The sequence below is a fragment of the Eumetopias jubatus genome, unplaced genomic scaffold (assembly GCF_037043125.1).
Source record: "Eumetopias jubatus isolate StellerSeaLion01/CBP00866 unplaced genomic scaffold, mEumJub1_p1.0 scaffold_8, whole genome shotgun sequence".
Lineage (NCBI taxonomy): Eukaryota > Metazoa > Chordata > Mammalia > Carnivora > Otariidae > Eumetopias > Eumetopias jubatus.
In genome coordinates, this window is record NW_028274814.1 from 69,665,912 (window position 1) to 69,691,393 (window position 25,482).

Sequence of the window (25,482 nt, forward strand, 5' to 3'; positions counted from 1 at the left end):
TCTGTATGTGAGTTCCTGGACTTGTACCATCTTATCCTGTTAGATATTTTATTCTCCTCCCTACCTCCAGCCTTGGGCATTATTTCTTCATATGCATGTGCTGATCAGTACTTACCTGAAGATTTGAGAACTCGCTGTAGATCTCTAGAGTGCTCTCTCTTTGAAGCACTCTCCTAATGATAATCTGCCCTGTGAACTCTATCCTCTGTATTCTTTCTGAACCCCCAGCTCTGTTTTCTCAACAAAGGGAATCTGTGAGCTCTAACTGGGTTGTCCCTTTATATTCTGTGCCTTGTATACTTTCTGCAAGCAGTAAGCTAGGAGCAATCATGGGGTTCACCTCATTTGCTTTCTTTCTCAAGAATCATTATCCTGGGGGTGCCTGGGTGGCTCAGTCAGTGTCTGCCTTCAGCTCAGGTCATGATCCCAGGGTCCTGGGATCAAGCCCCACATCAGGCTCCCTGCTCCGTGGGGAGCCTGCATCTCCCTCCCCCACTTCCCCTGCTTGTGTTCCCTCTCTCGCTGTCTCTCTCTCTGTCAAAAAATAAATAAAATCTTAAAAAAAAAAAGAATCATTATCCTGTTCTACCTGATGGTCCATGTATGAAAACTTTTATCTCATATATTTTGTCCAGTTTTTTAATTGTGTCAGTCAGGAGGATAAGTCTAGTTCCTCTTGCTTTGTATTGGCCAGTTGGAAGTTTTGAAACTTATTCACCTAGCAATCAAACTGATATTTTTCAAGGCAAAAAACAAGTCAATTTTACTTTTGTATTTAGAACCTTTCAGTACTTCTTATTGTTCTTTTAAAAAAATAAAGCTCTATTCATATGACTGAGTAATTCAACTACTGGGTATCCAAAGAAATTTAAAACACTAATTCAGAAAGATGTATGCACCCCTTTGTTTATTACAGCATTATTTACAAGGGCTAAATTATGGAACCAACTCAATGTCCATCCATAGTGGATAAAAAGGATGTGTGTGTGTGTATATATACACATTATGGAATATTACTCAGCCATAAAAAAGAATGAAATCTTGCCATTTGCAACAACATGAATGGATCTAGATAGTATAATGCTGAATGAAACAAGTTAGAGAAAGACAAATACCATATGATTTCACTCTTGTGGAATTTAAAAACAAATGAACAAAGAAGAAAGAGACAGATGACCAGATACTTAAATTTAGAGAACAAACTGGTGGTTACCAGAGGGGAGGTGGGTGGGTGGGGTGGGTGAAATAGATGAAGGGGATTAAGAGTACACTTATCATGATGAGCACTGAATAATGCATAGAATTATTGAGTCATTACATTGTATACCTGAAATTAATATAACACAATTATGCTTGAATTAAAAATATTAAGTTCTGTATAATCTGGGCCCTTTTAAGACTTAGGTCATAGGTTTTCATGGGTTTTCCTTCACTGATTCTATTCAATCTTTCTTTTCTTTTTTTAAGATTTTATTTGAGAGAGAGAGTAAAAGAGAGCACAAGCTGGGGGGCTGGGCAGAAGGAGAAGCAGACTCCCCACTGAGGAGGGAGCCTAACTCGGGGCTCCATCCCAGGATTCTGGGATCATGACCGGAGCCAGAGGCAGATGCTTAACCGACTGAGCCACCCAGGCACCCCTGTTCTTTTCTTTTTGTTCCTCAAATGTGTGGCAAATTTTGCATTTGTGCTTATTATTCTATTCCTTTGGAATATGCTTACTCCTTTCTTCACATGTTTAACCATTCTGTGTCTTTCACTTATTTATCACTTCCTTACTAAGGATTTTTCTGACCAGACTATCTGATACAGGACTTCTTTTTTTTTTTTTTTTTTAAAGATTTTATTTATTTCTTTATTTGTGAGAGAGAGAATGAGAGATAGACAGCACGAGAGGGAAGAGGGTCGGAGGGAGAAGCAGACTCCCTGCTGAGCAGGGAGCCCGATGTGGGACTCGATCCTGGGATTCCAGGATCATGACCTGAGCTGAAGGCAGTCGCTTAACCAACTGAGCCACCCAGGCGCCCTGATACAGGACTTCTAACACAAGTTATTCCATCACATGATCTTGTAGCATCTGTAAAGGCACTGTAATTATCTTTGTTTATTTCTGTATTTCTTTTATCCTTTGTACTTATTAATGGTTAATTATTTATTATTTTCCTTAACTAGAATATAAGCTGTATTGTCTCCCTACCACATAATAGGCATACATTAAATATCTGTTTAATATACATAGATAAGTCTTTCTTTACATTTATTTTTTGAGTAAAAAAAATTTCTCTGGTGTTAATGTATTATATTATTGCATACTATAGGTTATGCCTTTTGGCATAATATTTCGCATTATGTTGCCCAAAACACCAATGAGACCTGTGTTGATTAATAGTGTAGGATCGTGATCTGTCAACATTCATGGGTAAAACATCTCTCTCTCCTTAATAGCAAATTGAATTCTTTTATTTCTCTGTCCACAACACATGGCATAGTGTCTGGAACACAACAGGTGTACTGCTTCTTAGGTATTTAATAAATAATTTAAAAAATAAAATTGGAAAATCTTTCAGAATTCTAGTGGCCTATATTTCTTTTCTATATTTCTTTGGTACCTCTAGGCTCTGGAACAACCCAACCCCCAAGTAAATTTGTTGATAGTGAGTGACAATAAAATTTGAAATATCTTGATTTCTAATTATGTTCTATGATAGCTTTCATTTGATACAAGTTGGACATAAAGTAGAATTATGATTTCTGCATTAGAAAGGAACTTAAATTTATCTAGTCTAGCCTTTTCATCTAATTTATCTTATATCATGGCTTTAGTATATATGCATTTGTATCACATTTTTCTGCCTTGGGAACTTCAGAGTTGTTAGGTTGAGAAAAATCTGTTATGATATTCTTATGACTATTTGATTTTATGTTTTAACAGGATAATTTTCCTCTGCACAGTCTTTAAATATCTTTCTCTGGTTAAATGAAGCAGCAGCTATACAGTAATTGTCTAGGTTATTCACTAGATCTTATGATAGAAGACAAGACAGACTATAGGTTTTTGTTTTCTTAATATAACAGTAAATTGAACCCTTGCTAATTTTTCATTTTGAAATACTGAACTAAGTGTAGATTATTTTTATACTCACTAAGGTACTAGAAGAGTACATTAGATAAATTTTGACCCAAAGCAATATTCGACCCAAAATTCTACCCAAAGCAATTTAAATTAAAAAAATTAAAACCTAGTCTAGGTAAATATTAGTAGTTATTCAGTATGTTCTCTAAGAATTTAATTGTTTTGAAATGAAAATGCTGTATGTTTTTCTTGCTAAATATGTTTTTATTTATCTTCAAGTCCAGGCAGTAGGAATTTCCTTACTGGAAGACCTGTTGTGGATATGGGTGAAGAATGTGGAAGCATGGATGAGCAAAGACAGTCAGACTTCATTACTGAAAAACAGTCAGTACAACATATTTGGGGAGAAAATAGGAGAGAGCTTTCAAATTTTTTTGAAAGTGTGAACCAGCCAAAAGCCAGCCTTTTATCAGAGAATTGTAACTCTTTTATTAGTGAAAATGTCATCAATTTATTAAGCATAGATCAACAGAGGATAAAGAAACCCTTTGACAAGTGTGGTTATGACAGTATGGGAGATATTTGTGCAATCACAAGTTCTGATAAAAATGATTCAACTGATAGATGCGTTAGAAGAATTTTTACAGATCCAGTGTTGGCTCTTAGTAATTCTACTTTTAATAAAACAAGTTATCCAGAAAAGTGTCAGCCAGACAAGAGGTATCAAAAAGAGTACCACAATAATGATAGAAATACTTTTAGTACATCTTTTGAAAAGAATTGTTCTGCAGCCAGCTTTGAAAAAAAAGGTGAGTGTTATACATGGAAAACATAATCTTTTGGGATTTTTTGTTTTCAATTTGTGTGTGTGTGTGTGTGTGTGTGTAAGAACAGGAAATTAGAAACAATGACATTCTATTATATGACTTTTTGGATCAGTAATTTTATTCTCTATGTGGTTTGTAAGTTTCAAATTAAAAAACAGATAGTGTCTGTTAAGGTTTTGAGTTCAATGCATACTTTTATTTTTAAAGGAAAATTTAAAAGTGATTACCAAGAGAAGACACCACAGAATGGAAGCCAGAAATATCCAGTGAATCATATGTAAGTTTTTAGGTAAATCTGGGGAATACAAATCAGGATCTATTAGTATAATGCATGTTGAATGTTGGAATTGATGAAAAGTGAGTAGGCATATTGCTCTCTGAGGGTGGGTAGACCAGCCTCAAGGAAGGCTTCTCAGCTGTCAGAATCTTGGTAATAATCACCTCATTTGAGAGTATGGTGCCTTATATTTGCTATTGCAAAACTAACTGGAATCTAAGTATTAATTAGGTTTGAGAAAACTGACTTCTGTGTTCAAGAAACTTACAGACTCACCAGAATGCAGTTTATTGATTTACAGTAAGAAATAGAAGAGTCACATGTATAGGAATGCTTACTTGCATGGTAAGCATATTTTCTAACTTTTGGCTCAGCTCTCCATGGGTAGGTTGTTTGGTTATTATAGAGTCAGAGCAAGAGAGTGATAGAATTCAACTGTAATGGCATAAGCATATTAACATTTTATGGGACTGGTATTATAGGGAATTAAACAAAATTTCTGGTTTCAGAATAGCCCAAACTTTCTTGGTAATAATTGTGATTTAGTCAGATCTTGCTAACTGAAAATCATGAACTAGAATATATTTTTATTTTGAAAGTACTTTCTTATGAAAATATTTAAAATATCTATAAAAAGAGTATATAGATACTATTTTTATGGGATTGGCACAACAAATTAATTAAAATACAGATTCACAGCTTATTTAATAAAATCAATAAATTAGCTGCTTTATTGTCAAATTCCCAAATATTCAGAAACTTGTGAATGAAAAACAACATGGTAGGCCTTGAATTTTAAAATTTACCTTATGAAAGGGATTTAGAACATGGTTCCCAAGCCTGGCTTCAGGTTCACATCACTTGAGGGGGTGACTTTTTAAAATTAAAAATACCAAGTTTGATCCACACATAATAAGTAAGCTCTTTAGGTTGGAGCTTATGAATCTTTGTTTTTCAAAAAACTTCCCTTATAATTCTGATCTGAAGCCAACTTTGGAAACCGTAATTTAGAATAATAATTTTCGGCAGGAAATAAAGCACACTTTAAAAGCATCTTATTTATGATCCTTAGGGGTAATAGCTCTTTGGAAGAATTGCATTCTAAGCAATCGTGGGACTTAGGATTTGGTGAGGTAAAGTACATCTTCCATTATCTTTCCAATTAAGTCAGTTGTTATTATGTCATATATTAGTATTGGCAGTTTACTTTGATTTTAAAATTAGCTTTTATTAAAAAAATTTCTTCTGAGATTAATACTTTTTCTTTGTTATATATTTTTTTATTCTGGGGAAATTATAGCTTGGGTTTAGAAATAAAATTAACACCTTTCAGAACTTGTAATATGCTTTAAGACAAACCAATCTACATATTTTAAAAATTCTTTTTATAAGTCCTATAAAATTTCTTCCAAGATGAAAACATTTAGGTTTCAATGTGCTATGGTCAACATAGTTATATGTTTAAGAATAATGAAAGAGCTATAAACATTGGTTATGTAAGTTGTAACTGCTGCTCATAATAAGGGTATGTGATTGTTAACAGTGCAGGCTTTGTGCTAGGAGCTTTATGTACTTCATTTCTAATCTATAAGAGCCTGATTCTGTAAGGTCTGCAGTGCAAAAGAGACTCAAGTTCAGAGAGATTAAATAACTCGTTCAAAGTAACACACTCAAACCAGGATTCAGACTCTTACTATTTTTTAAAATTTTATTATTTTTAAATTTATTTTAGAGAGAAAGAGCAGGGGGAAGGGTAGAGGTAGAGAGACAAGCAGACTCCCCACTGAGCAGGAAGCCTGATGTGGGGCTTGATCCCAAGACCCTGAGCCGAAATCAAGAGGCTGACGCTCAACTGAGCCCTTCAGACTCTTATTTGACACTATATTTTCTACTACACTAACTGTTTTCTCTTTTTATCGTCAATAAATATGCATTGAATGCATATTATGAATTAATTTAATAGAATTTATTGAGTGTCTTTTATATGCTAGACACTGTGCCTACAGTGGTGAAATAAGTTTTTGTTCTTCTGATGCTTATTCTATTATGCACAATTTGATGAAAGATACAGTGATGAAAGGACAGGGAACCTATCTTTAGGAAGCTATAGTCTAGTAGCTAGACTGAAACAAACAAAAAACCTAGTGCATTTAGATACAATTGCTCCAGTTGGGGTTTTTACAAAATACAGTTGGAACTCAGTAAAAGACACTTCTAAGTTTTCTTTTAGGATTTTTATGGTTTCAGTTCTTAGATTTGGGTCTTTAATGCATTTTGAGTTCATTTTTATATATGGTGTAGGAAAAATGGTCTGTTTTTATTCTTTGGCATGTAGGTGTCTGGTTTTCCAAATATCATTTATTGGAAAGACTCTTCCACATTCTATATTCTTACCTCCTTGATTGTAGATTAATTGACCATATAGATGTGGGTTTATTTCTGGTCTTTCTGTCCTGTTCCATTATCTATGTGTCTGTTTTTGTGCCAGTACCATACTGTTTTGATTACTGTAGCTTTGTAGTATATCTTGAAATCTGGGATTGTGATACCTTCAGTTTTGTTCTTCTCAGCCTTAGCAAAATATATATGGCTATGTTTCCTCAGGCAAGGGAAACAAAAGTGAAAGTGAACTAAGATACACCCAAATAAAAGACTTTTGCACAGCAAAGGAAACCACCAACAAAATAAAAAGGCAACCTACTTAGTGGGAGAAAATATTTACAAATTACATATGTCCAATAAGGAGTTACTGTCCAAAATATATAAAGAACTGATACAACTCAACACCAAGCAAGCAAACAATCTGATTAAAAAATGAGCAGAGGACCTGAATGGACATTTTTCCAAAGAAGACAAACAGATGGCCAAAAAACACATGAAAAAATGCTCAACATCACTAATCATCAGGGAAATGCAAATCAGAACCACAATGAGCCAGTCAGAATGGCCAGTATCCAAAAGACAAGAAGTTACAAGTGTTGGTGAGGATGTGGAGAATTACTTTTAATTTTTATATTGAAAATGAACTCCTTAAAAATATTTTTTTCATGAGCGATATGTGCAAAACTTTTGGTTTCCTGCCCTGAAGCCTCAACTGCAGAAATTTAAAAGTTGCCTATGAGAGTTCCAGCCTTTCAGGTTTAGCTGTTGAAAGATTAACTTGAATTACAAACTCATATTCTTTGATTTACACAGTCCTTGGGTACTTCTGGTACCTAAGATGGACTTTTTACTGCTTTGTAGAGAATGCAGTTTCATAAAATACATATCAAATGCATCCAGGTAGCCAGTCATTTAGCTGTTTGGTTTACTTACACGTTCTATCACATGCTGTGAGCAAAATAGCCGAATTTGAAAAGGCTGCTGTTTATAATTTAAGAGAGGGACCTCTGAATGACTCCTTTTTGGTATGCTTCTGAAAAGGTCAGGCACCAACATGTTGGTAGGAATATAAATTGGTGCAACCACTATGGAAATCAGTATTGAAGTTCCTTAAAAAAGTAAAAATAGGAATACTGTACAATCCAGTAATTCCATTACTGGGTATTTACCCAAAGAAAACAGAAATATGGGGTGCCTGGGTGGCTCAGTCAGTTAAGTGGCTGCCTTTGGCTCAGGTTATGATCCCAGGGTCCTGGGATTGAGCCCCACATCTCATTCCCTGCTCAGTGGGGAGCCTGCTTCTCCCTCTGCCTATGCCCCCTGCTTGTGCTCACTCTTCGCTCACTCTCTCTATCAAATAAAATCTAAAAACAAAAAGTTTTAAAAACAGAAATACTAATTTGAAAAGATGTATGCATCCCAGTGTTTATTGCAACATTATATACAGTGGCCAAGATATGGAAGCAACCCAAGTGTCCATCAATAGATGAATGAATAAGAAATTGTGGTATGTATATATGTATGTGTGTGTATGAGTACACACATGTACACACACACAGTAGAATGTTAGCCATAAAAAAGAACGTGATCTTGCCATTTGTGACAACATGGATGGACCTAGAAAGTGTTATGCTAAGTGAAATAAATCAGAGAAAGACAAATACCATATGATTTCACTTATATGTGGAATGTAAAAAATAAAATGAATGAACAAACAAAAAAAAACGAGTTTTAAATACAGAGAACAAACTGGTGGTTGCCAGAGGGGAGGTTGGTGGGGTTAGGCAAAATAGGTGAGGAGGATTATAAAATAAATAAGATATAAGTCATGGAAATGGAAAGTACAGCATAGGAAATATAGTCAGTAATATTGTAATAATGTATGATGACAGATGGTAACTATAGTTATAGTGAGCATTGAGTAATGTATAGAATTGTCAAATGAGTATGCTGTACACCCAAAGCTAATATAATCCTTTATGTCAGTTATACTTCAATAATAAATAATAAAAAAGGCAGTTCTAAGTTTCATGGGCAGTCAGAGGAAGATGTGATAGAGGAGAAAACTTTTGATCTGGGTGTCAGTAAGTTTACCAAATGGACAAACTTCCTTCATCCTATGAAGAAGGAGCAATATAGATAGAAACTAAGAGGTGAAGGAATAAAGCTTGTTTTAGATAAGTAATTTGTTTCATTCTACTTATTGTTATTGCTACTACTGTAGTATAAATTATAAGGGGTGGAGGAATGGCAAGAAATAATTCTGGACGTTATAAAGGACCAGGTCATAAAAGACCTTGTATGACATATAACAGGTTAATTTCCTATCATCAAACAGAGAGCCACTAAAAAAATTTTAGCAGAGGAATATAATAACATCTGGTATTAAAAAGTTGAGGAGTGGCGGTGAGGATGGAAACAGGGAAGAGCTATCACAGAGATTTAGAAGATCTAGATTTGAGAGAACCTTGATGATTAGTTAAGTGAGAAGGAAAAAATTAAAGACCTGTATTTATGATTTGGGTAAATGGGTAGTTGATGGGATGATGCCATTCACCAAGATTGAAAACATGAGAGATGGTTGCAGAAAAGGTTAACTCTCCACCAAATTTTATGTACCCTCTTTTGTAGAATAGAGCTGTTAATATGAAAGGGCTATCCTGCCAAGGAATACTTTCCCTAATCTTCCATTCATCTAAATTTGGCCATGTGGCTCAATAATAGAATGTTATCAGAAGTGATGTGCATTATTTTCATGCACTACAAAAAGTGGAGATTCCTTCTCTGTGTCATCCTTCTTGTGAGGGCTAGGTGGTAGTGAAGCCCTAAGGATTATGTTTGCAGCCACAAGATGGGAGGGACTGAGTCTCTAAATCACTGGATGGAAGAAAATTACCTACTGACTGGAAAACTTATTTTAGATTATTACATGAGGAAGAAATAATTGTGTTTAAGCATTATATATTTTGTGATTTATTTTTATACCTAGCATTACTCTAATTCAGAGGGAGAGATTTCCAAGAGAATATCAGTTAAGTTTTGACCTGTTGAGGTTGATTGAAGTTTTCTGAAAAATCTGTGATATACATGAAGATGTGTTGTAGCCATTTATATATACAGAGCTTGCAGTCAGAAGAGGCTTTTTGTATTCAGTGAATAGGTGGTAATTCAATACATTTATGTATACATATGTGATTTCTAAGAGAAAATTTTAGAACAAGAACAAAGTCCTGAGAAACCACAACATTTAAAGTTGGAGGACATGTAGTAGAAGAGAATCCAGAAGAAGAGACAAAATGAATTGTTAGACAGGTTTGAGGAATTCTATAAAAGGATGGTAGAAAAGAAAAATAGATTTTCAAGGAGGAGGAATATGGTCAATAATATCAGATGCTGTCCTGTGACTCCTGGAACTTCTATTTTCCCAAAAAGAATAATACAGATATACTCTCTCAAAGGAATTGTCAGCGGTTTAGAATACTTAAAAAACAAACTCCGTTTGACTACATTTATGGCAGCTTGAATGTGGCTAGAGCAAGTCAGGAAAGAAAATAAGCACATTGGTAGAACCTGAAGGGAATCCGGTGCTATGAGGAGTTCTTTGGGTAGATCAGCGTGGAGTTTTAATTTGTGATGTATGGGCAGGGCTAAAGGTATAGTGAAAACCCTGGTTAAAATCTTAAATTCTGCAAGAGCAACCAAGGGAGGAGTCAAAATAGGAAAGGAAGAAGAGGTAGAAGCAGAAGAAAGGCAGAGTTGTGCCTGCCCAGTGGCTGCATAAAATCAGAACAGGTAGTTTCTACTAAGGCAGAATTAATGAAGAAACAAGCATACAGAAAAAACAAAATTCCATCTTGGATGGCAGATAGTAGGGAATGGAAAGAGTAGTGATGGTCCAAGATCCTTTTGTTGGATGTGGAAGGGAATATGAAAGAAAAAGGTCTTGGAAGAGTATAATTATTTTTATTAAGATTTAATTACATATAACAATTTATTACTTTCATGTGTACTACAACATAATATTGATATATGTATAAACTGTGAAATAATCATCAGAATAGGTCTAGTTAACATCCATTACCATACCACAGTTAAAAATCTGTTTTTTCTTGTGATGAGAACTTTTAAGATCTACTCTCTTAGCAAGTTTCAAATATATAATACAGTTTTACTAATTATAGTCACCATGCTGTACATTACATCCCCAGGACTTCTTTTTTTTATAACTGAAAGTATGTATTTTTTGACAGCCTTCATCCCTTTTGCCTATACCCCACCTCTGGAAACCACCAGTCTGTTCTCTGAATCTATGAGTTTGTATTTAATTTTTTTTTTTTAGATTGCACATGTAAGTGAGATTATATGGTATTTGTTTTTCTTTGTCTAACATATTTCACTTAGCATTAACGCCCTCCAGGTCCATTCATGTTGTTGCAAATGGCAGGATTTCCTTCTTTAATATAGCTGAATAATGTTCTATTGCATATGTATACCACATCTTTATACATTTTTCCATCTGTGGACACTTGGTTCATTTCCATGTCTTAGGTATTATAAATAATGGCAATGAACAAGGGAGTGAGGATAATCACTTCGAGTTACTCTCTTCATTTCCTTTGGAAAAATTCCTAGGAGTGGAATTGCTGGATCATATACGGTAGTTCTGTTTTTAATTTTTGAGGATACTCTATACTGTTTTCCATATGGCTGACCAATTTACATTCCCACCAGCAGTAGACAGGGGTGTCCCTTTCTCCACATCCTTGCCAGTACTTGTTATTTCTTATCTTTATGGTATTAGCCATTTTAACAAATGTGAGGTGCTGTCTCATTGGGGTTTTGATTTGCACTTTCCTGATGATTCATGATATTGAGCACCTTTCTGTGTACCTGTTGGCCATCTGTATGTCTTCTTTGGGTAAAAGTCTGTTCAGTTCCTCTGCCCATTGTTTAATTAGATTGTTGGTGTTTTGCTTTGAGTTGTATGAGTTCTTTACATATTTTGGATATTAACCCCTTATCAGATAAATGGTTTACAAATATTTACTCCCTTTCTGTAGGTTGCCTTTTCATTTTGTTGATTGTTTTCTTTGCTGTGTACAGGTTTTTTAGTTTGATGTAGTCTCACTTGTTTAGTTTTGCTTTAATTGCATTTGTTTTTGGTGTCAAATCCAAAAAAATCATTGTCAAGATCAGTGTCAAGGACATTTACCCTCTGTGTTTTCTTATAGCAGCTTTATGGTTTTGGGTCTTATGTTCAGGTCTTTATTTCATTTTAAGTTAATTTTTGTATATAGTGTAAGATAGGGGTCCACTTTCATTCTTTTGCATGTAGTTATCCAGTTTTCCTAGCGCCATTTATTGAAGAGACTGTCTTTCCCCTATTGTGCATTTTTGGCTCCTTTGTTGTAAATTAATTGGCCATTATGTATGTATTTTCTTCTCAGCTTTCTATCATGTTCCATTGGTCAGTGCCTGTTTTTATGCCAGTACCATACTGTTTTGATTATTGTAGCTTTTTTTTTAAAAAAATATTTATTAGAGAGCACGAGCAGTGGGGAGAGGTGTTTTGATTATTGTAGCTTTTTTTTAAAAAAAATATTTATTAGCACGAGCAGTGGGGAGAGGCAGAGGGAGAAGCAGACTCCCTGCTGAGCAGGGAGCCAAATACAATGCTAGACCCAATCCCAGGACCCTGGGATCATGACCTGAACTGAAGGCAGACGCTTAACCGACTGAGCCACCCAGGTTCCCCAGATTACTGTAGCTTTCTTTTTTAAAAAAAAAAAAAGATTTTATTTATTTATTTGACAGAGAGAGACACAGTGAGAGAGGGAATACAAGCAGGGGGAATGGGAGAGGGAGAAGCAGGCTTCCCGCAGAGCAGGGAGCCTGATGCGGGGCTTGATCCCGGGACCCTGGGATCATGACCTGAGCTGAAGGCAGATGCTTAATGACTGAGCCACCCAGGCACCCCTAGATTACTGTAGCTTTCTAATGTTGTTTGAAATTAGAAAAGGTGATGCTTCCTGCTTTGTTCTTCTTTCTCAAGATTGCCTTGGCTATTCAGGGTTTTTTATGGTCATACAAACTTTAGGATTATTTGTTCTACTGTGAAAAGTATCACTGGAATTTTGATAGGGATTGTATTAGATCTGCATTGGTTAGTATGGACGTTTTAACAAGATAAACTCTTCCAATTCATGAGCACAGATTATCTTTCCATTTATTTGTGTCTTCAGTTTCTTTCATCAGTGTCTTACAGTTTTCTGTGTACAGATCTTTTACCTCTTTGGTTAAATTTATTCCTAGGTATTTTATCCTTTTTGATGCAGTTGTAAATGGGATTATCTCCTTAATTTCTCTGATAGTTCATTATTAGTGTATACAAGTGCACCTGATTTTGTGTATTGATTATGTAACCTGAAACTTTACTGAATTTATTATTTCTAACAGCTTTTTGGTGGAATGTTTAGGCTATTCTATATATAGTATTATGTTATCTGCAATGAAGGTAATTTTAATTGTTCCTTTCTGTATTGGATGCTTTTTTTTTTTCTTGCCTGATTGCTCTAACTAGGACTTCCAGTATTATGTTGAATAAAAGTGGTGAGAGTAGACATCTGTGTATTGTTTCTGATTTTAGAGGAAAAACTTTCAGCATTTTACTCTTGAGTATGATGTTAGCTATAGGCTGAACATATATGGTTTTTATTCTGTCAAGGTATGTTCCCTCTATCTCTTTTGTTGCAAGTTTGAATGGATGTTGAATTTTGTCAAATGGCTTTTCTGCAGTTTTGAGATGATCATATGATTTTTATCCTTCAGTGTTGAAGCATCTTTACAATCCTAGAATAAATCCCACTTGATCATGGCATATAATCCTCTTAATGTATTGTTAAATACAGTTTGCTAATATTTTCAAGGATTTTTGAATCTATGTTCATTAAGGATATTGTCCTATAATTTATTTTCTTGTAGTGTCCTTTTCTGGTTTTCGTATCAGGGTGATGCTGGCTTCATAAAGTTTGTTAAGGATTGATAGTAATTCTTTTTTAAATGTTTGGTAGTTTGATAGAATTCACCAGTGAAGCCATTGGTTCTGGACTTTTGCTTGTTGGGAAGTTTTTCTTTACCAGTAACTGGTGTATTCATATTTTCAATTTCATACTGAATCAATCTTGGTAGATTGTATGTTCTAGGAATTTCACTAATTTCTTCTAGGTCATTCAGTTTATTGGTTTATTATTGTTCTTAGTAGTCTCTTATGATCTGTTTTTCTTTTATCAGTTATAACATCTCTTTCATTTCTGATTTTAAGTCCTCTTTTTTCCCTTTTGATAGCTAACAGTTTGTCAATTTTTTTTTATATTTTCAAACAACCAGCTCTTAGTTTCATTAATCTTTTCTATTGTCTTTTTAGTTTCTGTTTCATTTATTTCCACTCTGATCTTTGTTATTTACATTCTTCTAACTGTAGGTTCAGTTTATTAGTTTCTTGAGGTATAAAGTTAGGCTGTTTGAGATCTTTCTTGTTTCTTAATATACGTGCTTATCAACACAAACTTCCCATTTAGAACTGTTTTTGCTGCATGCCAGAGTTCAGGTATTTTGTATTTCCATTTTTATTTGTGTCAAGATACTGAAAAATACTTTTTGATTATTTTTTTCAGCCATTGGTTGTTTAGGAGCATGTTGTTTAATTTCCATATATTTATCAATTTTCCAGTTTCCTTCCTGTAATTTTTATTTTCATAACATTATGATTTCAGTCTTCTTAAATTTATTAAGACTTGTTTTTTGGCCTAAAATACAATCTATCATGGAAAATATTCAATATGTGCTTGAGAAGAATGTATATGCTATTGTTTTTGAATGAAATGCTCTGTAAATACCTGTTTAGTACATCTGGTTTAAAGTGTCATTGAAGGCAAATGTTTCCTTATTGATTTTCTGTCTGGAGGATTTATCCATTGATGAAAGTGGGGTATTCAAGTTCCCAACTATTATTATATTGCTAGTTCTCTCTTTAGGTCTGTTCATATTTGCTTTATGTATTTAGATACTCCTATGTCACGTGCTTATATATTTTCAAATGTTGCATCCTCTTCTCGGATTCATCCCTATTTCATTAGATAATGACTTTCGTTGTCTCTTTTTTTTAAATTTTATTTTATTATGTTAATCACCATATATTACATAATTAGTTTTTGCTATAGTGTTCCATGATTCATTGTTTGCATATAACACCCAGTGCTCCATTCAGTATCTGCCCTCTTTAATACCCATCACCAGGCTAACCCATCCCCCCGCCCCCTTCCCTCTAGAACCCTCAGTTTATTTCTCAGAGTCCATAGTCTCTCATGGTTCGTCTCCCCTTCTGAATTCCCCCCCTTCATTTTTCCCTTTCTACTATCTTCCTTTTTTTTTTCTTTAACATATAATGTATTATTTGTTTCAGAGGTCCAGGTCTGTGATTCATCAGTCTTACACAGTTCACAGCACTCATCATAGCATATACCCTCCCCAATGTCTTATCACCCAGCCACCCCATCCCACCCACACCCCCACCACTCCAGCAACCCTCAATTTGTTTCCTGAGATTAAGTATTCCTCATATCAGTGAGGTCATATGATACATGTCTTTCTCTGATTGACTTATTTCGCTCAGCATAATACCCTCCAGTTCTATACATGTCATTGCAAATAGCAAGATTTCATTCCTTTTGATGGCTGCATAATATTCCATTGTATATATCTACCACTTCTTCTTTATCCATTCATCTGTTGATGGACATCTTGGCTCTTTCCATAGTTTGGCTATTGTGGACATTGCTGCTATAAACATCAGGGTCCCTTCGGATCCCTACATTTGTATCTTTGGGGTAAATATCCAGTAGTGCAATTGCTGAGTCGTATGGTAGCTCTATTTTCAACTTTTTGAGGAACCTCCATACTGTTTTCCAGAGTGGCTGCACCAACTTGCATTCCCATCAAGTGTGTAGGAGGATTCCCCTTTCTCCGTATCCCCGCCAACAACTGTCATTTCCTGACTTGTTAATTTTAGCCATTCTGACTGGTGTGAGGTGGTACCTCATTGAGGTTTTGATTTGGATTTCCTTGATGCTGAGCGATGTTGAGCACTTTTTCATGTGTCTGTAGGCCATTTGGATGTCATCTTTGGAAAAATGTCTGTTCATGTCTTCTGCCCATTTCTTGATTGGCTTTGGGTGTTGAGTTTAATAAGTTCTTTATTGATTTTGGATACTAGCCCTTTATCTGATATGTCATTGCAAATATCTTCTCCCATTCTGTTGGTTGTCTTTTGGTTTTGTTGACTGTTTCTTTTGCTGTGCAAAAGTTTCTTATCTTGACAAAATCCCAATAGTTCATTTTTACCCTTCCTTCCCTTGCATTTAGCGATGTTTCTAGAAGAAGTTGCTGCGGTTGAGGTCAGAGAGGTTGCTGCCTGTGTTCTCCTTTAGGATTTTGATGGACTCATGTCTCCCGTTTAGGTCTTTCAACCATTTTGAGTCTATTTTGGTGTGTGGTGTAAGGAAATGGTCCAGTTTCATTCTTCTGCATGTGCCTGTCCAATTTTCCCAACACCATTTGTTGAAGAGACTGTCTTTTTGCCTTTGGACATTCTTTCCTGCTTTGTCGAAGATTAGTTGACCATAGATTTGAGGGTCCATTTCTGGGCTCTCTATTCTGTTCCATTGATCTATGTATCTTGTTTTTGTGCCAGTACCATACTGTCTTGATGATGACAACTTTGTAATAGAGCTTGAAGTCCGGAATTGTGATGCCACCAGCTTTGCTTTTCTGTTTCAACATTCTTCTGGCTATTTGGGGTCTTTTCTGGTTCCATACAAATTTTAGGATTATTTTTTCCATTTCTGAAAAAAGTGGATGGCATTTTGATGGGGATTGCATTGAATGTGTAGATTGCTCTAGGTAGCATTGACATCTTCACAGTATTTGTTCTTCCAATCCATGAGCATGGAACGTTTTTCCATTTCTTTGTGTCTTCCTCAATTTCTTTCATGAATATTTTATAGTTTTCTGAGTACAGATTCTTTGCCTCTTTGGTTAGATATATTCCTAGGTATCTTATGGTTTTGGGTGCAATAGTAAGTGGGGTTGGCTCCTTAATTTCTCTTTCTTCTGTCTTGTTGGTGTATAGGAATGCCACTGATTTCTTTGCACTGATTTTATATCTGCCACTTTACTGAATTCCTGTATGAGTTCTAGCAGTTTTGGAGTGGAGACTTTTGGGTTTTCTGCATAAAGTATTATTTCATCTGCAGAGTGAGAGTTTGACTTCTTCTTTGCTGATTTGGATGCCTTTTATTTCTTTTTGTTGTCTGATTGCTGTGGCTAGGACTTCTCATACTATGTTGAATAGCAGTGGTGATAGTGGACATCCCTGCTGTGTTTCTGATCTTAGGGGAAAAGCTCTCAGTTTTTCCCCACTGAGAATGATATTGGCTGTGGGTTTTTCGTAGATGGCTTTTATGATATTGAGGTATGTACCCTCTATCCCTATACTCTGAAGAGTTTTGATCAAGAAAGGATGCTGTACTTTGTCAAATGCTTTTTCTGCATCTCTTGAGAGGGTCCTGTGGTTCTTGTTCTTTCTTTTATTAATGTATTGTATCACATTGATTATTTGCGGATGTTGAACCAACCTTGCAGCCCAGGGATAAATCCCACTTGGTTGTGGTGAATATGCCTTTTAATGTACTGTGGGATCCTATTGGCTAGTATTTTCGTGAGAATTTTTGCATCCATGTTCATCAAGGACATTGGTCTGTAGTTCTCCTTTTTGATGGGGTCTTTGCTTTGGGGATCAAGGTAATGGTGGCCTCATAAAACGAGTTTGGAAGTTTAACTTCCGTTTTTATTTTTTGGAACAGTTTCAGAAGAATAGATGTTAATTCTTCTTTAAATGTTTGGTAGAATTCCCCTGGGAAGGCATCTGGCCCTGGGCTTTTGTTTGTTGGGAGATTTTTGATGACTGCTTCGATTTCCTTAGTGGTTATAGCTCTGTTCAGGTTTTCTATTTCTTCCTGGTTCAGTTGTGGTAGTTGATACATCTCTAGGAATGCATCCATTTCTTCCAGATTATCTAATTTGCTGGCATATAGTTGCTCATAATATGTTCTTATAACTGTTTGTATGTCTTTGGTGTTGGTTGTGATCTCTCTTTCATTCATGATTTTGTTGATTTGGGTCATTTCTCTTTTCTTATTGGTAAGTCTGGCCAGGGATTTATCAGTCTTATTAATTCTTTCAAAGAACCAGCTCCTAGTTTTGTTGATCTGTTCTCCTAATAGCCTTTTTGATTTTGACTTGGTTAGATTTTAGTTCTTTTATTTCTCCAGAAAGGGTTTCTCTAATATCTTCCATGCTTTTTTCAATCCCAGCTGGTATCTTTAAAATCTTCATTCTGAACTGTAGTTCCGACATCTTACTAATGTCCATATTGATTAGGTCCCTGGCAGTCGGGACTGCATCTAGTTCTTCTTTTTTGAGGTGATTTTTTCCATCTTGTCATTTTGTCCAGAGGAGAATAGATGAATGAGAGAACAAAATGCTAACGGTAACAACGACCCCAGAAAAATATACACTAAACAAATCAGAAGAGACCTGAAACTGGGGGAAAAGAAAGAGAAAGAAAGAAAAAAGAAGAAAAAGAAAAAGGTAAAGATCAAAACAAACAAATAAAAAAAAAACAGAATATGATCAAATATGATCAGGCTGGTGCATAGATTAATGCCACACACTAGATTTTGGGCATATTTTGGTCTGTTAGAAGAAAGTGCCTCCCAAAATTTTAAAGAAAGAAAAATAGATGTACAAAAGTAAGGGTTAATATGATGAAGGGATGGAATATGACTGTAAAGATGAAAATTATAAAATATTTTATAACAGGAATTTATAAGAAGTTGGTTGAAGGGTGCCTGGGTGGCTCAGTCGTTAAGCCTCTGCCTTCGGCTCATGTCATGGTCCCAGGGTCCTGGGATTGAGCCCCACATTGGGCTCCCTGCTCCGCGGGAAGCCTGCTTCTCCCTCTCCCTCTGCTTGTGTTCCCTCTCTCACTGTGTCTCTGTCAAATAAATAAATAAAATCTTAAAAAAAATGTTGGTTGAAAAAAGAAGAGGATTTAAAAAAAAATAAGGGAGAGAATGTGATCAGGCAGGAGACTAGAACAAAGCCATACACTAGAGATTTAGGGTATATTTTGGTTTGTTAGAAGAAACTGTATCCCAAAATTTTAAAGAGAGAAAAACTTATATATATATGTGTGTGTGTCTATATATATATATATATATATATAGACACACATATATATATAGACACACACACACACACACCAAAAATAAGGTTAAGTATGAAGAGATAGAATATGACTCTAAAAATGAAAAATAAAAAAGATTTTTTAAATAAGGGATTGATAAGATGTTGGTTGAAAAAGGGAAAAAGAAAAATTCAACAAGAGAAAAATAGAAAAAAGAAAGTTAAAAAAAAATTAACTTTGAAAGACTAAAGAATCATGGGAAAAAGCCTTGAATTCTATGTGCAGTATTTCCCTAGCGCTGGAATTCTGCTGTTCTCATTGATAGGTAGACTTGGTCTTGGCTGGCTCTTCTTGCTGATCTTCTTGGGGAGGGGCCTGTTGCTGTGGTTTTCGGATGTCTTTGCTGGAGGCGGAATTGCCCCACCTTTGCCGGGTCCGGGCTAAGTCATCTGCTCGGGTTTGCTCTCGGGAGCTTTTGTTCCCTACAAGCTTTCTGTAGAGCTTTGGAGGATTAGAGTAAAAATGGCAGCCTCCCAATCTCTGCCCTGGAGGAACCGAAAGCTCGGGCCCCACTCCTCAGTGAGTCCCCAGAGAAAAGTCAATCACTCCCGTCTCCCCGGTCTCTGGCCACCCTCCGTGGTCACCCGGCCTGTGACCAAGCATTTCTATCTCTCACTCACAACCCTGTTTGGAGTCTCCAAGCCCAGCAGATCCCTGCGGTGTGCTCCTGCGCCGCTCCTCCCCGGGGAGGAGGGGTGTCTCCCTGGATCTGCCGTTTGTTGGGTCCCTGCTGGAGGAGCAGTGGCCCAACTGTGCCATGGATCACGGTTTATGGCAACCGTGAGCCAAGAGCCCACTCCTCGGCTCTGTCTTTGCAGCCGGCTTCCCTGCTCGGATACCTGGGAGCTCTGCCGCACTCAGGCACCCCCGGTCTGTGACCCCGAGGGTCCTGAGACCACACTGTCCCAGCGAGGGTTCCATCCCCCCGCTTAGCCACTGGAGCGACGTCCCTCAGTGAAGCCAACTTCTAAAAGTCCGATTTTGTGCTTCACTGCTCTGTCACTTGTTGGTAGCAGCCGACGGAGGCCCTCTTCCCCTGCCGTCTGTCTTCCCTAATACTGCCTCGGATTCACTTCTCTGCACTCCTGCCTTCCAGAAAGCGGTCGCTTTTTTGTTCAGAGAGTTGCTGCTATTCTTTTCTTCGATCTCCTGTTGAGTTCATAGATGTTCAGAATGGTTTGATCCCTATCTAGCTGAATTACTGGGACCAGACAAAATTTAGTTCTCCTACTCCTCTGCCATCTTGCTCCTCCTCCCCCTGGTCGGACGTATTTATTAACAAATTATTGTAATTGTTGTTTTTACTACTTTTGTCTTTAACCTTCATACTAGCCTTGTGAGTGATTAACCCACCCCCTTTACATTGTTCTGAATTTTAGTATATATTTTCCTTTACCAGCAAGTTTGTACTTTCATGTTTTCTTGTTACTAATTGATACCTTTTATTTCAGCTTCAAGAAATCCCTTTAACATTTCTTGTAAAGCCAAGTCTAGTGGTGAATTCTTTTAGCTTTTTGCTTATCTGGAAAGCTCTTTATCTCTCCTATTCAGAAGGATGGCTTTGCTGGGTAAAATATTTTTGGTTGGTAGTTTTTCCTTTCAGCACTTTGAATATGTCATGCCACTTTCTTTTGGCCTGCAAAGTTTCTGTTGAAAAATCTGATAAGTTTTGTGGGGTTTACCTGTATATTACAAGTTATTTTTCTTTTGTTGCTTTTAAAAATTTTCTTCTTGTAATTTAATTACAAAACATCATTTAATTATGTGTCTTGGTGTAGTTTCTTTGGGTTCAGCTTATTTGGAGGTTTCTTTGGTTTCAGCTTATTTGGAACTGTATTTCCTTTCCCAGGTTAGGGAAGTTTTTGGCCATAATTTCAAGTACATTTTCTGTCCCCGTCTCCTTTTCTTTTTGGGGCTTCTATAATATAAATACTGGTTTATTTGATATTGTCCCGTAAGTGCCTTATGCTATTTTCACTTTCTTTAATTCCTTTTTGTTGTTGCTCCTCTGATTTGACAAATTCCACTGCCCTTTCTTTGAGTTCCTGATCCTTTCTTTGGCTTCATCAAGTTTTCTGTTAATCCTTTTATTAATATTTTTCAGTTAAGTTAACTATATTCTTTAGCTCTGTGATTTCTGTTTGGTATTTTCTTTTATTTTCTGTTTCTTTGTTGAAATTCTCACTTTGTTCTTGCATTGTTCTCCTGATCTCAGTGAGAGCATCCTTTATGACTATTTTGAACTCTTACTGGGAAAATCACTTATCTTCATTTCACTGAGGTCTTTTTCTGAGGCTTTATCTTGTTCTTTTGTTTGTAACATATTGTTCGGTGTCTTCATTTGCTTTGATTCTGTGTTTGTTTCTACGTGTTAGATAAAACAGACACCTCTCTTAGTCCTGAAGGTGGGGCCTTCAGTAGGAAATAAAACCTATGTTTCAACCCTGCCCTATCTCTTGGTTGCATCTCAAACCTTTGTGATTTTCCAAGTAGCCTACTTTATTTTTAGTAGTTCCCAGTAGTTGAGGGTATGCCAAAACCTGCCAGTGTCCCAATGGGAAGGATCTCAGTCAGTACTCAGATTCAGTTTCACTGGAAGCCGCACCCTCAGGTGGGAGCTTTAAAAGTATGCAAATGTACTTCTTTCATGGCCAGACTTTGAGATAGGCATCTGTCTGTACCCTCTGCACTAAGCGCTGGTGGGATAGCCAGTTAAGAAGCATTTCTTTGTTTGCTGTCATCCCGTTGAATCTGTGAACCTAAGCCCTGCTGGCCTTCAGAACCAGGCTATCAAGGAGGTGTCCTCTGAGTAGCAACCACAAAAGCTGGGATGCTGGGTGTTTGTATAAGCTCCTTTCTTAGAGACACCAGCAATCTGGGGTAAGGCAAAAGGAAGATGAAGGTGGTACCTGCTGGCCTCCACAGGATCTGGAGAGGATTTCAGGTGGCTCCTCGATATGTGTTTAATTAGAAGCTTGCTCCTCTGGCCACAGGTATGAAGATAAGCTAATATAGGCCTCTTTCACAGAAGAAATGGGTGTTTCAGTCAGCTGCCTCATCACTGCTCCCATGGTGGGTAGCTGATTAAGAACTCTTTTTCTGTTTGTTACAGTCCTGTGGGACCTGCATACATAAAGCCCATTGGCTATCGGAGCTGATGATCAAGGGACATCCCATGGGTGGTAGCTGCAAAAACTGGGGTTCTAGATGTGTGCATCAGGAGTGTTTTCAGGCAGTACTCATGACCTGGAACAAAGCAGAAGGAGAGTGTGAGGATGGTGCCTGCTAGGCTCTACAGTCTTTGGAGAGTATTTCAGTAGGCCTCTAGATGTATGTTAAATTAGAAGCCTGTCACATAAAATATATAGTATCAGAGCAAAATGCAGTAGAAAACTCACTCAGAAAACAGAAGAAGAGGAAATACAGAGTTACTGATCCATACCAATTATGTTTGGTATTTTCTTTTACCAATACCAATACCAATTATGAAATCCAGCGTGGCAGGGATTGTGAAGGCTTGTTCTCCTGGGATATGGGAGAAATTCTTTGAATAACTTAGTTTCTTCTCTTTGGGATGATCTTTTCTGTCATTTATCCTCTATAAACAGATCCGATGTAGGTATTGGTTTATGTGCTTGCCTTGGGGTCTGTATAACTGTCTCAACTTTGTGTTGTGGTGCAAGTTTGGGACTGGAGCGTTTTAAGAGTTGAATATAATACTTTTTAAATGATTGAATAATGAGGTTAGAGAAGAGGCTCTGCTCCGTAAAGTTATTCAGGACCCCAAGCTGATGGGGGCTTTGCTGTCTTTAACTGGTGGTTTCCACACTTATAGTGTATGTTCATATCAGATAGCAGAAGGGAAACAGAAGTAGAGGATTGTGGAGAAAATTTTTATGGGCCAGGAGTAGTAGTGTACACCACTTTTGCCCATGACCAGAACTTAAATCACATGTCCAAACCAACTCCAAGGGAGGCTAGGAAATGTAGTCTAGCTGTATGCGTAAGAGGAAAGGGAAATAGTTTGGTGAACAGCTAGACAGTTTCTCCTTTATCCTACCTGTCTTTATTAAAACACTCTGTCTAACCAAAAGAAAATATATATTTTTTCTAAGTCCATGATACATTTGCAAGTATAATTCATGTAGTAAGCCATAAAGAAAGATTGACATTTGTCTAAGGAGAAATTCATAGTCACAGTCTCTAATAATTCATTGAGTTGGAAATCAACAACAACAAAAGATGTTTAACCTCCTTACCTTCTTGGAAATTAAACACTCTGGGTTTTAAAAAGAAAAAGAGAAAAAAAATGGAAAATGAAAATTAGAAATTTCATAGAAATTGATGAAAATGAAAACCAGTGGTTTGTTTTACAGAAAATTTATATTTTGTGGGCTTTTATTATTTAAAAAACCTGAAAATATATAAACTGATATCTAACTTAAGATATCCAATTTGACAGAATATATCTCCAGATTGCTTTCATATTTCTGTCTCTTTGAACTTCATTTACTATGATTACCTCAAGCCTTTCCTTTCCATCAGTTTTCTTAGCAGGTGTCTATTCTGTTGCCTGCTGCTTCAAAACATATTTAAATTTTGTTATTGTTCATCACTGGCAAATTTTTCTTTGTAGTTTTAAGATCTTTGTTGAATTAAAGTGGCTCAGTTGGTTGGGTGACTGCCTTCGGCTCAGGTCATGATCCTGGAGTCCCAGGATCGAGTCCCGCATCGGGCTCCCTGCTCGGCGGGGAGTCTGCTTCTCCCTCTGACCTTCCCCCTCTCTCATGTACTCTCTCTCTCTCTCATTCTCTCTCTCTCAAATAAATAAATATCTTAAAAAAAAAGAAAGTAATATAAGGGTAAAGTACTGTAAAATGAATTGGTGAGATTAAAAGGGAGATATGAGTGGGTATTAACTGTTTATACTTGGGAATTGTTAAAGTTTTGTTTTTCTTCTAGATTCTGATGGAAGAAGGAGGAACCTGTTCTTTAAAAGACAGACCATCATCTGCTAAGAAAATCTGTCAGTGCAACTATAATGAATTTTATTCTTTAAAAAAAAAAAAAGCAACCTAACATTTAAATGAAAATCAGTTAAATTTTGTGGAGTTTTTTTTTTCCAGATTTTTTGCCAGCAAATATTTCATAATTTTAGAATATACTAGCAATGCAACTGACTCTTTAAAACTGCTCTATTATACATGAGTATATATACTGTATATATATATAGTTTGGTGAATAATGAAACTGATACCCTGATACATTAAGAAATAATGTATACTCAGTAAGTTTGAAGCTCTTCTCAATTGCATTTCCTATCCTGCCCCCTAGAGGTAACTATTATCCTGAATTCATTTTTTGAGATATCCCACATAGTCTTTTCCATTGCTTGGTTTTGAACTTTCTGCAAATTGAGGCAAATTCTACATATTTTTCTGCAATTGTCTATTTCTTTGTTGTTCACCCAATAATATATTTTGGGGTTTGTTTACTTTGATAGTTGTGATTCTGGTACATTTCATTATTTGTTTACTACTTTAAGCCTTCTAGTTTGTGAATGTAGCATCGCATCTTATTTTTACATTCTCTGGCAGTGATTATTTAGGTTGTTTGGATATTTTGATATGATAAACAGTGCTGCTTTGGCAATTCTTGATACTTCTCCTGGCACACGTGTAAAAATTTCCTCTATGATATAGTTCTAGGAGCAGAATTGACTAGTTCATATGATATGAACATTTTTACCTCTTCCAGGTAACTGCAAAATTATTTTCCAAAGTAGTTGTGCCATTTTAAACTTTCACTAGCAAGAGGTAGGAGTCTTAGTTGTTACATAGTCTAACTCCAGTTCAGCTTTTTATCATGATGTTGGCAATCTGAAATCTCACTGTAATTTTAATTTATATTTCCCTAATTATTAATTAGGTTGATTGAACATCCATGTTTCATCTGTGAAATGCCTTTCATATCTGTTGCCCTTATTTCTTTTAAAAAGTTTGGCTTTTCTTATGGTATGTGTCTTTTATATATCTATATGTGTGTATTCTATATATCTTTTATAGATCCTAGATATTAATTGCTTTAGGCCCATGTGTAGCAAATACTTCATATTCGAGTGATCTTTTTATCCTATGCTGCCTTTTTATGGACAAAAGTTTCTGACTGTTTTTACATAGTCTGTGATGGAATGATTCTTCAGGATATCTAGTCCAGTAGGATACCTAAAAATTTTTATAGTTTTTTTTTCTTTTAGAATTAGTTTAATATTTTGATATGTAACACATTGGTTTGGTTTCTGTCCCTATCTTTGCTGCTCTGTTTCCTTCTGCATCATATAAGTAGCTGTTTTTTGGTTTATCATTCCAGTTTTTTTCCCCCAAAATAAAGCCTAAAAATACATTAGTGCACATATACATATGAATCTTAGTCCTTGCCTTTCTCACTGCAAATGTAATAATACTGGATATTTTATTTAATATAGGATATTTTATTAAATTAAACAGATTAACAAAACATCCTATAGTGTTCACCATGTTAGTGTTAGACATTCTGTCATCCT

The 25,482-nt window shown here is 36.1% G+C and overlaps 1 protein-coding gene across 1 annotated transcript in view; it reads left to right on the top strand.

Moving 5' to 3' along the window:
- REDIC1 (regulator of DNA class I crossover intermediates 1) overlaps positions 1-25,482 on the top strand; it is a 67,211-nt gene that overhangs the window by 26,162 nt on the left and 15,567 nt on the right. The window contains exons 7-10 of the mRNA XM_028113206.2: positions 3,350-3,879; positions 4,105-4,174; positions 5,247-5,307; positions 23,883-23,946. Of these exons, the coding sequence (XP_027969007.2) occupies positions 3,350-3,879; positions 4,105-4,174; positions 5,247-5,307; positions 23,883-23,946 (725 nt within the window). The remainder of the gene's footprint in view (positions 1-3,349; positions 3,880-4,104; positions 4,175-5,246; positions 5,308-23,882; positions 23,947-25,482) is intronic.